Source organism: Neovison vison, chromosome 6 (assembly GCF_020171115.1).
Source record: "Neovison vison isolate M4711 chromosome 6, ASM_NN_V1, whole genome shotgun sequence".
NCBI classification, from domain to species: domain Eukaryota; kingdom Metazoa; phylum Chordata; class Mammalia; order Carnivora; family Mustelidae; genus Neogale; species Neogale vison.
The window spans coordinates 123,029,492-123,044,691 of NC_058096.1; the positions used below are offsets into that span (position 1 = coordinate 123,029,492).

Consider the following 15,200-nt stretch of genomic DNA (forward strand, 5'->3'; position numbering starts at 1 on the left):
AGAACTATTCTGCTTGGTTTTCCTCTCAACAAACATGTTCCAGGATGAAAGTGCAAGGGAAGTGTACATCTGTTCTTCCCCTGGTTGATCTCAGTTGCTTTACAGTGTGTGACCATTATACATTACATATTTATAAATTGACCATCTTGTACGGGGATGTATACACAAAACCATATGTAATTTACCAAGTAGAAGACTTACATAGGCTTTCAGGGGCAACTCTGACATTCATACTTTTTAACATTTTTACTCACTGACTTTAGACCTTATCATTTGATAAGATGTGCTTTCTTTGTGTCAGTTTTTTTGAAGTTGTGAGTCATCCAGAGTTTTCATTATGTCTTCGGCAGATAGTTCTTACTACTACTAATAAATTCAGGCTGTAGAGTCAGATTGGTTGGGTTTGAAAACTGTTACAGTTAATGCCTATGATAATTAATAGCTTATTAATAGAAAACATGAGAGAATGCTTAGAAGAGTTGTTGGCATATAGAAAGTACACCATAACTGGTAGTAGTGGTAGAATGGCCTGACCATTTCAACTCCTTAAACCAAAACTCGAGTGTCATTCATATTTCTGGTCACCAGCTTATATCAGTTAATCACTGTGTCCAGTGTGCATCTCAAATACCTTTTTCTTTTTTTTTTTTTTAAGATTTATTTATTTAAGAGAGAGAGAGAGAAAGAGAGAGAGCGCACACACATGAGAGCGTGAGTGTGCAGGGAGGGGCAGAAAGGGGAGAGGAGGAGAGAACAAGACTCCTCCCTGAGTGTGGAGCCAGACAGAGCCTCAGGCTCATGCCCCAAGATCATGCCCTGAGTGGAAATCTAGAGTCAAATACCCCACCGACTGAGCCACCCAAATGTTTTAATTCTGAGTACTCTTTCTTTTTAGGTACACTACCTAGTTCACTATCCTCTTTCTTGTAGACTATGCTCATCTTCTAGGTTATGCAATAGCCTTATAACTAGTTTATATTTTTTCTCAGGTTTTGTTCTGCTCTGCTCGCAAAGTGATCTTTATAAAGTACAAATATGATCTTAACATACTTTTTCCTAGAACTCACTAGTCACTCTATACTGCTTTCAGGATAAATTCTAAATTCCTTACATGGTGGGATTATAAAATTATTTTTCATGTGACTTGTTCATATCTCTTCTCTAACTCTTTCTGGTTTTATTTCAGGCTTACTAAATTACCATCCTTTGAACTTAGCAGGCTTAGCCTTTGCACATGCTGTTTCTTTTGCTTGGCATTCCTTTCCTCTTCCCTTCTCTTCTCCCAAGTTGTATTTCCTTTCCATAAACTTCATTATAGCTCTTCTCTCTCAACTTCTATCATGGTTTTTACCACAATATATTAAACTTGTTTATCTCCTTCCTCAAAGCAGGGCTTTTAATCATTCAGTATTTAAAGGAAAGGATCATTAGATACAAGCTAGGGACTCAGTATTTATCATTTATTGTTCATAAAAGGATTTGTTTAAGAATTCTCTGTTTTCAGTGTGAGGCTCTCTAGAGCACTGGTTTGAAGTCAGGGACATTTAAGTGAATAAAGTTTTCAGTTGCTAGTAGGGGCCTTAATGATAGGTTAGTCTAAGGCTCTGTAGTTACTGAATTTGGTTTAAAACACTTATTAATACACTATGTCAAATATTCTTTTTGTAATAACCTGTGGAATAACATGTTTTAGCTCCTACTAGTGCTGGGAAGACTCTTGTTGCTGAATTACTTATGTTGAAACGAGTTTTGGAAATGCGGAAGAAAGCTTTGTTTATTTTGCCCTTTGTCTCTGTGGCTAAAGAGAAGAAATACTATCTTCAGGTAATGTTCTTATACTAAGAACATTATTGTAATAAGATCTATTACTGGCAGCTGTGTTAACAAAAAAGTTTCTCTCGTTGCATCCCAAAGTAGCTTTAAAAGTTGGCCATTGATGAAGATAAACTTTTAAATTATTTATATAAAAGGAGAAAGGGTCATTAAATCAAAAGAGTAACTGAAAGTTGTGTTAAAATTTATAAACTTTTCTTTAGGAAGTAAACAGAATATTTCAATTAGCATATAAACATATAAATTAAAAAACAGCATTTTAACTGAATAGCAGGATTAGAATGAAGCATGGAAAGGAAAGAGTGTTTAAGGATGCATATCCTATCTTGAGGGCCATTTGGGAGTAGTTGGGGGAAGAAGATCCAGACCCATTGGTGCTTAGATAAAACTTCAGGCCTGTGGTTTGTTCTTCTGCAAAAATGAATAATAACATTTTTCATTAGTATGATACTCCCTGGTTTTTAAGGCATTTTTACAACTACAGTGTTGCATTAAATAAAATACATTTACTGTTGTGATTTCTGCAGTGAAAAAATGTGTTGGAATGGCAAGACTATTAAACTGGTAGTCCAAAAAAGCTGGGTTCTAGTCCCAGTTTTGCCATTAACTATGTCTTCAGGCCAGGCACATAATCTCCTGGACCTTAGTATTTTCATTGGTAAAAAGGACTTTAACCCTAATATTATGGGTTAACTCAATAACGCTCAGAAACATTTTACTGAATGAACAGCTCTAAAGTTCTATGGTTCTATAAATCTTTTTAACAGTTATTTCAGAGGCCAAATAGCCAACAAAGCTGGTCCTACATGGTAACATCCTCTCAACTTAGACCAAAGTAACAAAATGATGAAAGGATCCTTTTTATTGAGAAGGTATGTTAGTTACAAGTAAAACTACAAAAAAAAAAAAAAAAAAAATTAACATCAAGGTCCCACTGCATTTGACTTTTGAAAACTTCTATTGTATAAAAGATTGTGGGATAATAAGAATAATTTTTTCATGAAGTATAAATTTGTTCGTTAAAGTGTTACATTTGTGTTTAAAAACAGAGCTAGTTTCTTACGTGTTTATTAGATTAAAAATTGAGTGCTTTAGTTTTTTTTTCCAGTTTTCATTTCTATAACTCTTGGAAGTGCTTTATAAATGTAATCGTTAAAATGGCATACTTCTATTTGACTCTGTCTTAACAGAAAATCTCTGTTCTGTGTTTTGTCAGTTCTAAACTTCATATTTTTCTCATGTGATTCTAAAAACAAAAACAAAACAAAACAAAAACCAGTGTGTCCTGGCCAGGAACAATCAACAGTAATCTAGTAAATATCTTTTGATACTTATGTCTGTATTCTGGGATAGAACCAATCTATAATTCATGAATTTCAAGTATTTTTACTTGTATTATTCCTTTTTGCTCAATTTAGAGTCTGTTTCAGGAAGTAGGCATAAATGTGGATGGTTATATGGGCAGTGCCTCTCCGACACGGAATTTCTCTTCTTTGGATATTGCTGTCTGCACAATTGAGAGAGCCAATGGTCTGATCAATCGCCTCATAGAGGAAAATAAGATGGATCTTTTAGGTAAGAAAAGTAGGAAATAAGCAAATATTTTCTGCTGCTATTTTTTGAAGGAATGGAATGGCTGTTATGATTTCTATAGGTCCCATTTTTTTCTTATTGAGAATTGGCATCTGTAATGTTAGGAACTCTGTGTTAAAAAAAAAAAAAAAAGTTTTATGTCCTGCTTGCTGCTATTGACTATTTCCCTGTATGTTTGCACTTTACAAAACACAGAGGAATATCCTTGAGCCCTCAAGTCATTTCTCATTGCTTCTTTTCTGCCTAAACTTTACTGGGAATAGAACGAAGCATGCTGGAGCTGGTTCTGCCATATCTGCAGTTAGTGTGTATTCATTATCATATTCTGGTGCAAGATAGCTGGATTTGGTCTTTACTTGGAGGTTACCATTTAGGCCAGAAGTGGTATGAAGCTATAGAAACTGACATTTGTTCCTTTGGAACTCTGTGAAGGCTTTCTACCTTAATGCTTTTTTTTTTTTTTTAAACCACTTAGGAAAGTCTATGTAGAGGTAGCACAGGAATAGAATAGTTGTAGCATCAGCAAAAGCAGCAAGAATATCAGTTAGCTACTCATTGAGATCCTGATGAACTTAAATGGTAAAACTGGGTAGAGTGGGAGTGCGGAATGAAATCAAAACTTAATAAGACATGGCTCTGCTCTATGAAGCTTAGAGAGAGAAATCAAATTCATCAGTTTGTATCAGAATTGTCTTAACACTTGTGACCCCATTGGATTTCAAATATCTCAAAGATTGCAATAGAATCTTATAAAATGTGATATCCAATATACCTAACACAGTGCCTGGCACAGATTGTTTTTGAATGACTGAGTGAATAAACTCAAATAACTTTTCAGATAGCTTACTGATGAGGAAAAGGAGTATCATATGCCATTAGGAAATGGGTTTGAAAGATCTTAATTTAGGTGGGGAGGGTTAGTTGGGGGCGGAGGGATACCGGTGCCTGTGAAAACCATAATCTTACGGCTATGTTTAAAGAAGGCATTGGTTGGTACTAAATTTTCAGTACTTCTTGAGCATTATTCCAAGTGCATAGACTGGTTTGATTCTCCAAGTAGTGGAGAAGAGGATTCTGGTATACAGACATATTTATGTTTTGTAGTGGGGTGATTCACGAGCCTATTATCATCAAACAGAAACATCCTTAAATAATTTCTTTCTTCTTGATCTGATTTTGTTATTCTAAGCAGCTTTCTAACATCAGTATGGTTGGTTGCCCTGGTTGTTTTACCCCGTAGAAAAGTCAATATACTGAATAACTATGGTAGGTGTATTTGATATCTCATTGTACATATATTTATACAATCTTGCCAATATAGAAGTATCTGAGTAATGAGAGGCAGTTTCCTCTGAGTTAGCTAATCCTTGATTTTTAGATCCAAAATACAGTATAGTTGGACCACTTAAGATGTCTGAAATGTCTTGAGAAAGGATTGTCCATTATGTGAAATTTGATTTTTGTTTTATGGTTAGAAATTTGTATCACCTGCAATATATTGTAGTAATGACAGCTACTTACTATAGAAGATGCTGAGTCTTTTAAAATTTTTATTGAAATTGTTAAATTTTGTGAAACTTAGTATCTGGACAATCTCTTTAGGAATGGTGGTTGTGGATGAATTGCATATGCTGGGAGACTCTCACCGAGGGTATCTGCTGGAACTTTTACTCACTAAGATTTGCTATATTACTCACAAGTCAGCATCTTGGTGAGTACCTGAAATAATGGAGTTCCTGAGATTCTAAGCAGTGCTAAGGAATTGTTTGCAAAAGTGCGTAGTAAGTATGAATTAAATAAATTAAAGAAGGGCAATAATACCTATTTAGAACAAACTCAGGTACAGCAGATCATTTTTGTTCCAAAAGAAGTACTTAAGATTGAGAGTGATTTTAGATGATTTTTATAACATTTTAACATTTTGGGTTGTTCATTTTTATGATAAAATTTTTAAAAATCCAGTTTTTGTATTTGCCAGTTATACATCATTCTATTTAAGCAATCAAGACTAATTTTGAAAAATAGCATTTCTTTATCCCCTCCCTCCCAGAGACAACTACTTTCAACTCTAACAGCTTTTAAAACAATTATTTACAATGCTATTTCTAAATGTAGCCACTGTGTTTTTAGTTTTACACATTATGTACTACTTATTATGAAAGATGAAGACCTAGCTCTTCTTTAAAATCTTTACTCACCCAACCCAGTCTCCTCCTACTTGACCCCACAGTCTCTTTTTGTCCTTTCATAATCTTCCCATTCTCCAAATACTGTTATATCATAATTTTTATCAGATCAATATTTAATGTTAGACTGTTATGGCTATATAAATGCCTTTGCCAACTGAAGCATGTGGTATATTATGATTACTTTTATCTTCAAAATAACTTTTGAGAAATTTAATATCTGAAATTAATATCTTTTTTGTTTGATGGTTTGGTTTGCTATGTCCTTTTCACTGATTGATCCCCAGCCTCTTTCCCATTTACATAAATCTCCATCCAGTATATTTCAACACATTTGCTATTCTACCAAATTCATCTTCTTGAAGTTTCTCCAAAAGACTTCTGAGTTATTCCAATCTGGATAGGTGGGTAAACTATATATGTGCTGCATAGTACTTATTTTAGGATCTTTCTTTATCATTCATTCCTATTGCTTTACACTTGGGTCAGTGTCCCCCTTTTTTGGATAACATTTTTTCTTCTTGATTTACTTCCTCATTTTGATGGGGACATCTTCCAGGAATTCTACTTTATTTTAGTGCACAGTCTATTCATGATTTTTTTTTTGAAAGTTTGCATATCTGAAAATGCCTTATGGTTATTTCGTAGATTGCCCAGGTATAGAAGTCAAGATTTTATGATGCTTATCCTTTATCCTTTGTATAAAAATTTTTAATTCACTCTGGGAGATTTTAGGGTCTCCTTTTCTTCCTCAGTGTTGTGAAATTTCACACCGATGTGTCTTGGTGTTTCATTTTTGTTCATTGTGTTGGGTGCACAATAGATTTCTTTCAATCTAGGAGCTCTTATATTTCAGTTTAGGGAGATTTAACACCTCTTTTTCAGTATATGAGAAAACATGGAGTTAATTGTTTATATACCAGATCAGTACAATCTGAGGGGTTTGAAGTGGGGGGGGTGGGAGATTGGGGTACCAGGTGGTGGGTATTATAGAGGGCACGGCTTGCATGGAGCACTGGGTGTGGTGAAAAAATAATGAATAATGTTTTTCTGAAAATAAATAAATTGGAGAAAAAAAAAAAGAATATAAGACTAATGCAAGTAACAAATTTGACCAAATGGATGTATGTAGAAGAATTACCAAATAAAAGCAGAATGTATGTTCTTTTCAGTGTGCATGGTAAAACTTCACTATATCCTGAGCCATAAAACAATACATTTTAAAGGATTTAAGTATTTTATTTTATTTAATTAATTTATTTATTTTTAAAAAATATATTCTCTGACAAATGGAATTACACTAAAAAATAAGTGTAGGAGAGGCATAACTAGAACATGTCCCCTGGAAATTGGGACATACATTTTTACCCATTTGGGGGTCAAAAAATAATCACAGTAGAAATTGGAAGATAGTTTGATTTGAAAGTACATCTTCTAACAAAACTTGTGAAATGCAGCTGAAGTTTAAAGGGGGAGCTGATGTATAAAATGCATGTATTACTGAAGAAGACTGAAAAATTAATGTATTATTCATCTCAAGAACTTAGAGTAGTAAAATAATGCCACAGAAAGTAGAAGGAAAGAAATAATAAAGACAAGAGCAAAAATTAATGAAAGAGGGAAGTCATTATCCAGAACATTCAAGTAATTCAACAAATCAAGAAGAGAAAACCCAATATATCAATGGGCAAACACCTCCAATGGGCACTTTTTAAAAATTAACATATATTATTAGCCCCAGGGGTACAGGTCTGTGAATCGCCAGGTTTACACACTTTACAGCACATATTCTCCCCAATGTCCATAAACCCACCACCCTCTCCCTCCCTCCTTCCCCCCCCAACCCTCAGTTTATTTTGTGAGATTAAGCGTCTCTTATCGTTTGTCTCCCTCCCGATCCCATCTTGTTTCATTTATTCTTTTCCTACCCTCAATAGGCATTTATAAGATGGTATCCAGATGGTCCATAATCATGAAATGATACTTAATCTCATTAGTAATCAAGGCAATATAAGCTACTTCTTCAAAGAGATATTATGACACACTCTCCAAAATAGCTAACATTAAAAAGATGGACAATACTAAGTGGTGACAAGATGTGGAACAATGAAACACATATGGATCATGGAGATACTTTAGTATAGTCTCTTTGGAAAACAGTTCGACATCAATAAAACTGAAGATGATCTATAACCCAGTAATTTTACTTGTAGGTATATATCTTAAAAATGTATGGGTGTATGTACCCAAGGACATGACCAAGAATATGTTAGCAGCACTATTTGAAACTAATACTATGTATCTTTGAACATCATTTTCATTTGTATTCGACAGCCAGGCAAATTTAGCCAGTCCTCTATCTAATGCCGTGCAGATTGTTGGCATGAGTGCTACTCTTCCTAATTTGGAGATTGTAGCTTCCTGGTTGAATGCTGAACTCTACCACACCAACTTTCGTCCTGTACCACTGTTAGAGTCAGTAAAAATTGGAAATTCTATATATGACTCTTCAATGAAGCTTGTGAGGGAATTTCAGCCCAGTCTACAAGTAAAGGTAAGTCAGTATTTTTACATCACTATTCCCAGTACTTTGTGTTTGATTGCATTTTCTAGGAGTTCACATTTTTTTGAGTTATATAAATTAGGGGTTGCAATGCAGTTGAATATGCTTTACATATCCATTAGAAGGATTATTAATGCCAAGCTAATGGTTTCATCTTAAATAATTGGTAGTGATGGTGAGAGAAGAAATTCAGTTGTGCCTTCAATTTATTTATTTATTTTTAAAGGTTTTATTTATTTATTTGACAGAGAGAAAGAGAGAGAAAGAGAGCACAAGCAGGGGGAGAGGCAGGCAGAGGCAGAGGGAGAAGAAGGTTGCCCACTGAGTAGGAAGCTGGAAATGGGGGTTGATCCCAAGACCCTGGGATCATGACCTGAGCAGAAGGCAGATGCTTAACCAACAGAGCCACACAGATGCCCAGTTGTGCCTTCAATTTATATGATTATCTTTTCCAATAAGTATAATAGAAGATAATATAAATAATAAAAAAATACTTAATTTTGTAGATTGTTCTTTTTAACTGGGAGAAGATTTTCTTATGGCTTAGTTTACACTAAGCACTAATGTGGAAAATTTACTTTTGTTAAGTAGTAGACATAATATATAGTGAAAGAGAAAAAACATTTTTGGAGTCAGACCTACCTCTGATACATAATAGAGATACTTGATATTGTGGATACTAGTTGAATCACAAAACCTCTCTGAATATACTATCTTATCTGTACATTGGGGTGTAATACTTATATTAGGAGTGAAGGATGGTGTTAAAAAATTGGCATCTAGGAAGTGCTTAATAAATTATAAATTCCCTCACACACCCATAAACACTTAAGAAATTTTAGTTCACAGTATTTTTTTAAGTCTGATTCTTCAAACCTGAGGTTAAAAAACTGACTCATCATCTGTGGAGTGGGACATTTCTTTCTGTGTAGAGCTGTGCCTCTGAATACGGAAACAGCTGGAGTTGGAAATAGGAATAAGTTCATGTGTTTCAGTCCTGTCCTAGATAGGCATTTGTAGCCTTTATATGTCTGGCATGGAATCTTATTCCAGTTGGTTTGCTCTGTACCCCAAATTTTACCAGACTGTGCCTTAGTTACCTCAGCAAATATGTAAGCGCATTCATTTACTCTCCTGTTAATCTGTTTCTATTGCTATGTCTTTGCCTTCACCCTGTTTGAATCACTTTAAACTCATACCTGGATTATTGAAATAGTCTGCTAATTGAGCTCTCTGCTTCCTACCTTTTCCCTTTTAGTCTATATTTAAATCGGGAGCTAATGATCTATTTAACATGAACATCAGATCACATTACCATTATGTTCCTAGTTTTGAAGTGGTTCCTTGTTTCCTTTAGAATGAAAGCCAGCCTCTTTTTGGTAGTCTGATAAGACATTACATGATCTGTTCCCACCCACTTAGTGCTTTGACCTTACCTACTACTTTCTTATTCCCTCTACAGCCTCTTTGCTATTCTAAAATATGCCAAGAATCTTTCACCTGAGGTTCTTTCTTTATGGAATGCTTTCCCTCTAAGCATTAGTATGGTTTACTCTTTTACCTTTGGACGTTTACTCAAAGTCACTTTCTTAGACCTTCCCTGGCCACCTTATCTAAATTACAGCATCCTCCCCTTCCTGGTCCCTATTTTCCATTTTCTTTTTCTTTTTATCACTTTTCAAAATTCTGTGTTTTACTTATCTTGTTTTTGTTATTATCTGTCCCTTCCTACTGGCATAGTAACACTTTGAGGGCAGAGCTTTTTTTCTACTTTATTCTTTATCCCCAGTGCCTAGGACAATATCTGGTACATAGTAAATGTTTGTTCATTGAGCGAATGGATGGACGAATTAATTAATTCAGTTAAACACCCCTTCCAGTTCTGAGAACTCAATGGGCTACCACATGGGATTTACATATGCTTTATTCTGCCTGAAATTTTTCCACTGACCACCAGTTACCCTTATTGAAATAACACCTCCCCTCCTTCATATATCAGCTAGATAATTTTTCCAGAGAAAACTCTTTGATTTTTTTGTCAAATGTATGTCAAATATGAGGCTTCATAACATCCTAAAATGCTTTTATAGTACATCTAGTAATTGTATTTTACATTTATTTGTTTTGTACTTTAATACCTTTCGCCAACGAACCCTAACCACCTTAAAGACAGGATCTTGACTTTCTTTTGCTTACCATGATATCCCCATTGGCTGAGGGTTCGAAGTCAATAAATACTAGATAAATTAATCAACATATTTCCTTTCACCTTGCATTATAAGGAAGTGTATTTCTTTTTTTCTCTTCTTGTTTTTTCTTTGTTATTGACTTTGTAATTGGTTTTTGTTATGCCTTTCAATAGAAGAAATCTTTTTTTTTTTTTATAAAGATTTTATTTATTTGTTTGACAGAGAGAGAGATCACAAGTAGGCAGAGAGGCAGGCAGAAGAGACGGGGAAGCGGGCTCCCTGCTGAGCAGAAAGCCTGATACAGGGCTTGATCCCAGGACCCTGAGATCATGACCTGAGCTGAAGGTAGAGGCTTAACCCACTGAGCCACCCAGGTGGCCCCAGTAGAAGAAATCTTGAAGCAAAATGAGTGAGTGACTTTAAACTGATATGAAAATGTTTTGAAAGGACCATTAGAGTGACTTATTTCTCTTTCTTCCTTAGGGAGATGAGGACCATGTTGTTAGTTTATGTTATGAGACCATTTGTGATAACCATTCAGTATTGCTTTTCTGTCCATCAAAGAAATGGTGTGAGAAGTTGGCAGATAGCATTGCCCGTGAGTTTTATAATCTACACCATCAAGCTAAGGGTAAGTTACTGATGGAAATGGAAGCTTCTATGCTCAGTACACTTGCTTGAAAGTAATGTAATGAGTATATAAATAAAGCATGGCTCTTTTTGATCATTGTACCACCTGCCCACTGGACACTCCTTTACAAAACAATGCTTTTGTGACTAATCCTCTCCTTATCCTCACGATAGACAACGTATACACACACTCAGGCTAACCTTAAGATTTTTAAAATACTGGATTTATACAGGCACATACTAAGATTCTTCATCTAGGATCCATGAGCTTTGAAATATTGATCTTTGAAACCCTAAATTATATCTGGAACATCATATACACACATTTTTCTGGAGAAATCAGACATATCTTTTTTTATATTTCCAAAGCCTAAAAAAGAATCACACACATATGCATATGTATATATACATATAAACACATATATTTTAAAATCAGCTTTATTGGGGTGCCTGGGTGGCTCAGTCTATTAAGCGTCTGCCTTTGGCTCAGGTCATGGTCCCAGCGTCCTGGGATCAAGTCCTGCATGGGGCTCCCTGCTCAGTGGTGAGCCTGCTTCTCTCTCTTCCTCTGCTGCTTCTTCTGCTTTTGCTCTCTCACACATGCTCTCTCTCTCAAAATAAAATAAAATAAAATAAAATCTTAAAAAAATAAATAAAATCACCTTTATTGAGGTATAATTTATATATAATAAAATGTACCCATTTGAAGTTTATAATTTAATGAATTTTAACAAATGTATACACTTGTTTAACCCCCACCAGTAATGAACCTACAGAACATTCCTATCACCCATTTAAAATGTAATCTTTGCTCTTTAGCTATCAATCTCCTCTCTATTCTGAGCCCCAGGCAAGTGACCTGCTTTTTGTTACTCTAGATTAGTTGTGCCATTCCCAAGAATTTCGTATAAATAGAATCATATATGATGTATGTGTGTTGTATGTTTGGCTTCTTTCAGCATGGTATTTTTAAGATTTTCCAGATTGTTATGTTTATCTATTTGTTTTCTATTGCTGAGTAGTGATTAATGTATGTCTATAACCATTAGTATATATTTTACTGATTCTAGGATGAACACTGTTCCCTCACTACTTTTGCTAGCCTGTGGTCCTTTGGGGTCCCTACACAGATGAGTTTAGGGAAGACAGAAACCAACCAGTTCTGGTCACAGAATATTAGGATATTTTATGATTTCATTGGAATCCTGAGGATAGGTGATGGATACCTCAAGCTTAGCTCCAATAAGAAAGCTTTGCTTGAAGTTTTATTTGATAGGCTCCAGCCCAACATTATAATATCTCTTTTATTTCCCTCCTAATTGATGTTTTCTATACTGTGCCATTTATATTCCTTATGTTGTACCATAATTACTTAAATTCCTTTGATAATCAGAAACATTATTATTATCTTCTTTGCTTGAGATTCTGTTACTTTGATTTACAGCAAGGTTTCCGAAATCCTAGTGCTTGGACTGGAGTCTGAGCTATAATGAAATTTTCACCAGAAAAATAAGGATACGACTGCGTTTTTTTGTAAAGCTGAAGTTTAAATTCTAAAATTACCCTACTAATTTTTTTTAATGTTAAAATGACTTTTCTATTGAAATAAAGGTATTGATCAATGGTAGTTTTTAAAAATTTTAAATTGTGCTTAGTATAATATAACAATAACAACCCCTGTGGGTCCTTAAAAAATTTTTTTAAGGAAGGTTTACCTAAAATATTTTAAAGAATATATATGTTAAAATTTTATCAGAGGCTTACTAGTTCAGAAATCCAAGAGTTTGGGAAATTCTTTTTTTTTTTTCAAAGATTTTATTTATTTATTTGACACACACAGAGAGAAATCACAAGTAGGCAGAGAGGCAGACTGAGAGAGAGGGGGAAGCAGGCTCTCTGCTCAGAAGAGAGCCTGATGTGGGACTCGATCCCAGGACCCTGTGATCATGACCTGAGCCGAAGGCAGAGGCTTAACCCACTGAGCCACCCAGGCTTCCAAGTTTGGGAAATTCTTTAAAGAAACATAGCTCCTGCATCTAAGAAAGTTGATGTCTTACTAGGGGAGCAATTTACAGAGAGACAAAGACAGAAGGTAATGGGTGGCTAACTATCACATGGGTGGCAAAGAGGCTAGAAAAATTGTCACATAGAAATAGGCTCCTAGGTGCTTCTGACACTGCTGGTTTGTGGGACAAACTTTGAGCAAGCATTTTGATTTTTAGGCTATGAATGGTAGTATCTGTAATCCTTTCCTTCCTCAGCTGGGTCCTTTGATCACCTCTTGTGGGCTTGGTCTTACCCTAACACAGTGCTTCCTAAACTTTGGTGCACATTAGAATCAACTGGGGAAATTTTAAAATTTCTATGTTCAGGTTGCATCCTGTTGCATCACAATGTGTAGGAATCAAAGTCAGGCAAAAGTATTTTTAAAAGATGGCTTGCTAATTATTATGTATAGTAGTTTTAGAAACATTGTCCTAATATTTAGCTCTGTCATGACTTAGGCAGATAGCACTTAAAGAGGTCCAGCAAGAAATGAACAGTGTTGATGTTTTTTTCTGTGACAGGATTGGTAAGATCATCTGAACTTCCACCAGTGATACTGGAACAAAAGGGTCTCCTAGAAGTGATGGATCAGTTAAAACGTTCACCTTCAGGACTGGACTCTGTATTACAAAAAACTGTACCATGGGGAGTAGCATTTCATCATGCAGGTATCCATATTTATAATCTGTTATTAAGAAGTCCCCCTAAAAATCTTCATAATTTCTTCATTTTTTATTTCTGTGCATTTGATTTCTTGTAAAACCATGCCACTTTTAGATTTCATTTTAAGAAGTGTGTGATTAAACAAGAATAAAACATATTTAGTATACTTATCTATTGTGTGTGTCTATATATAGACACACACACACACACACATACACACACCAGATAAAGGCAATTTTTATACCATTGGGGAAGTGAATTCTAAAATTGTTACCTTTCTACACTTTGTTTCCTTAAAATTCAGGTTAGACAGGTACTTGCTGCCCTAATTTTATGCTACTCTGAATGTTTCCTCTTATCTCACAGGGGATTGAAATACTCTTATAAATAAATTAAAAATCAAATCAAAATCAAATTAATTTTAGACATTATCATATTGTGTTTGGAGAGGGCTAGAAGTACTTAAAAATATTCTGATTGTCAAAATTGCCAGGATTATGCAGTCACTAAATTAAATAACTTCTTTCAGGGAGTGATCTGTCTGTGACATATGTGCTAAGGATATGGTTAAGAACATATAGTTTCTTCTGGGTCCAGAAGAAGGAAACTGTCTTGCACAATACACAAAAATAAATTCAAAATTCATGAAAGACTAAATGTGAGACAGAATGCCATCAGAATCCTAGAGACCTCTTTGACCTGTACTAGACATTTCTCTGGAGGCAAGGGAAACAAAAGGAAAAATGAATTATTGGGACTTCATCAAGATAAAGAGCTTCTGTACAGTGAAGGAAACAATCAACAAAACTAGAAAGCAACCTTTAGAATGGGAGAAGATACTTGCAAAAGACATATCTCTTTTTTTTTTAAAAGATTTTTTATTTTTTTATTTGACAGAGAGATCACAAGTAGGCAGAGAAGCAGGCAGAGAGAGAGGAAGGGAAGCAGGCTCCCTGCTGAGCAGAGAGCTGGATGCGGGGCTCCATCTCAGGACCCTGAGATCATGACCAGAGCCGAAGGCAGAGGCTTAACCCACTGAGCCACCCAGGCGCCCTGTCGTATCTCTTTTTTTAAAAAAAAAGATTTTATTTATTTATTTGACAGAGAGATAGAACACACAGAATGGCAGGCAGAGGGAGAGGTAGAAGCAGGATCTCCACTGAGCAGGACGCCCCGTGTGGGGCTCAATCCCAGGAACCTGGGTTCATGACTTGAGCCGAAGGCAGCTGCTTAACCAACTGAGCCACCCAGGTGCCCACAAATGACATCTGTTAAAGGATTAGTATCCAAAATCTAAAGAATTTATCCAACTCAACACCCAAAAAAACAAATAATCTAGTTAAGAAATGGGCAGAAGACATGACCAGATATTTTTCCCAAGAAGACATCCAGATGGCTATCAGACACATGAAAAGCTGCTCAACATCACTCATCATCAGGGAAGTACAAATCAAAACTACAGTGAGATACCTATCCGAGTGGCTAAAATTAACAGCA

General features: G+C 35.3%; 1 protein-coding gene across 2 annotated transcripts in view; it reads left to right on the top strand.

Moving 5' to 3' along the window:
• POLQ (DNA polymerase theta) overlaps nt 1-15,200 on the top strand; it is a 162,584-nt gene that overhangs the window by 1,160 nt on the left and 146,224 nt on the right. For both annotated transcript variants that reach the window (XM_044252248.1, XM_044252249.1), the window contains 6 exons: nt 1,694-1,824; nt 3,252-3,408; nt 5,029-5,137; nt 7,947-8,166; nt 10,848-10,995; nt 13,562-13,708. In XM_044252248.1, the coding sequence (XP_044108183.1) occupies nt 1,694-1,824; nt 3,252-3,408; nt 5,029-5,137; nt 7,947-8,166; nt 10,848-10,995; nt 13,562-13,708 (912 nt within the window). The remainder of the gene's footprint in view (nt 1-1,693; nt 1,825-3,251; nt 3,409-5,028; nt 5,138-7,946; nt 8,167-10,847; nt 10,996-13,561; nt 13,709-15,200) is intronic.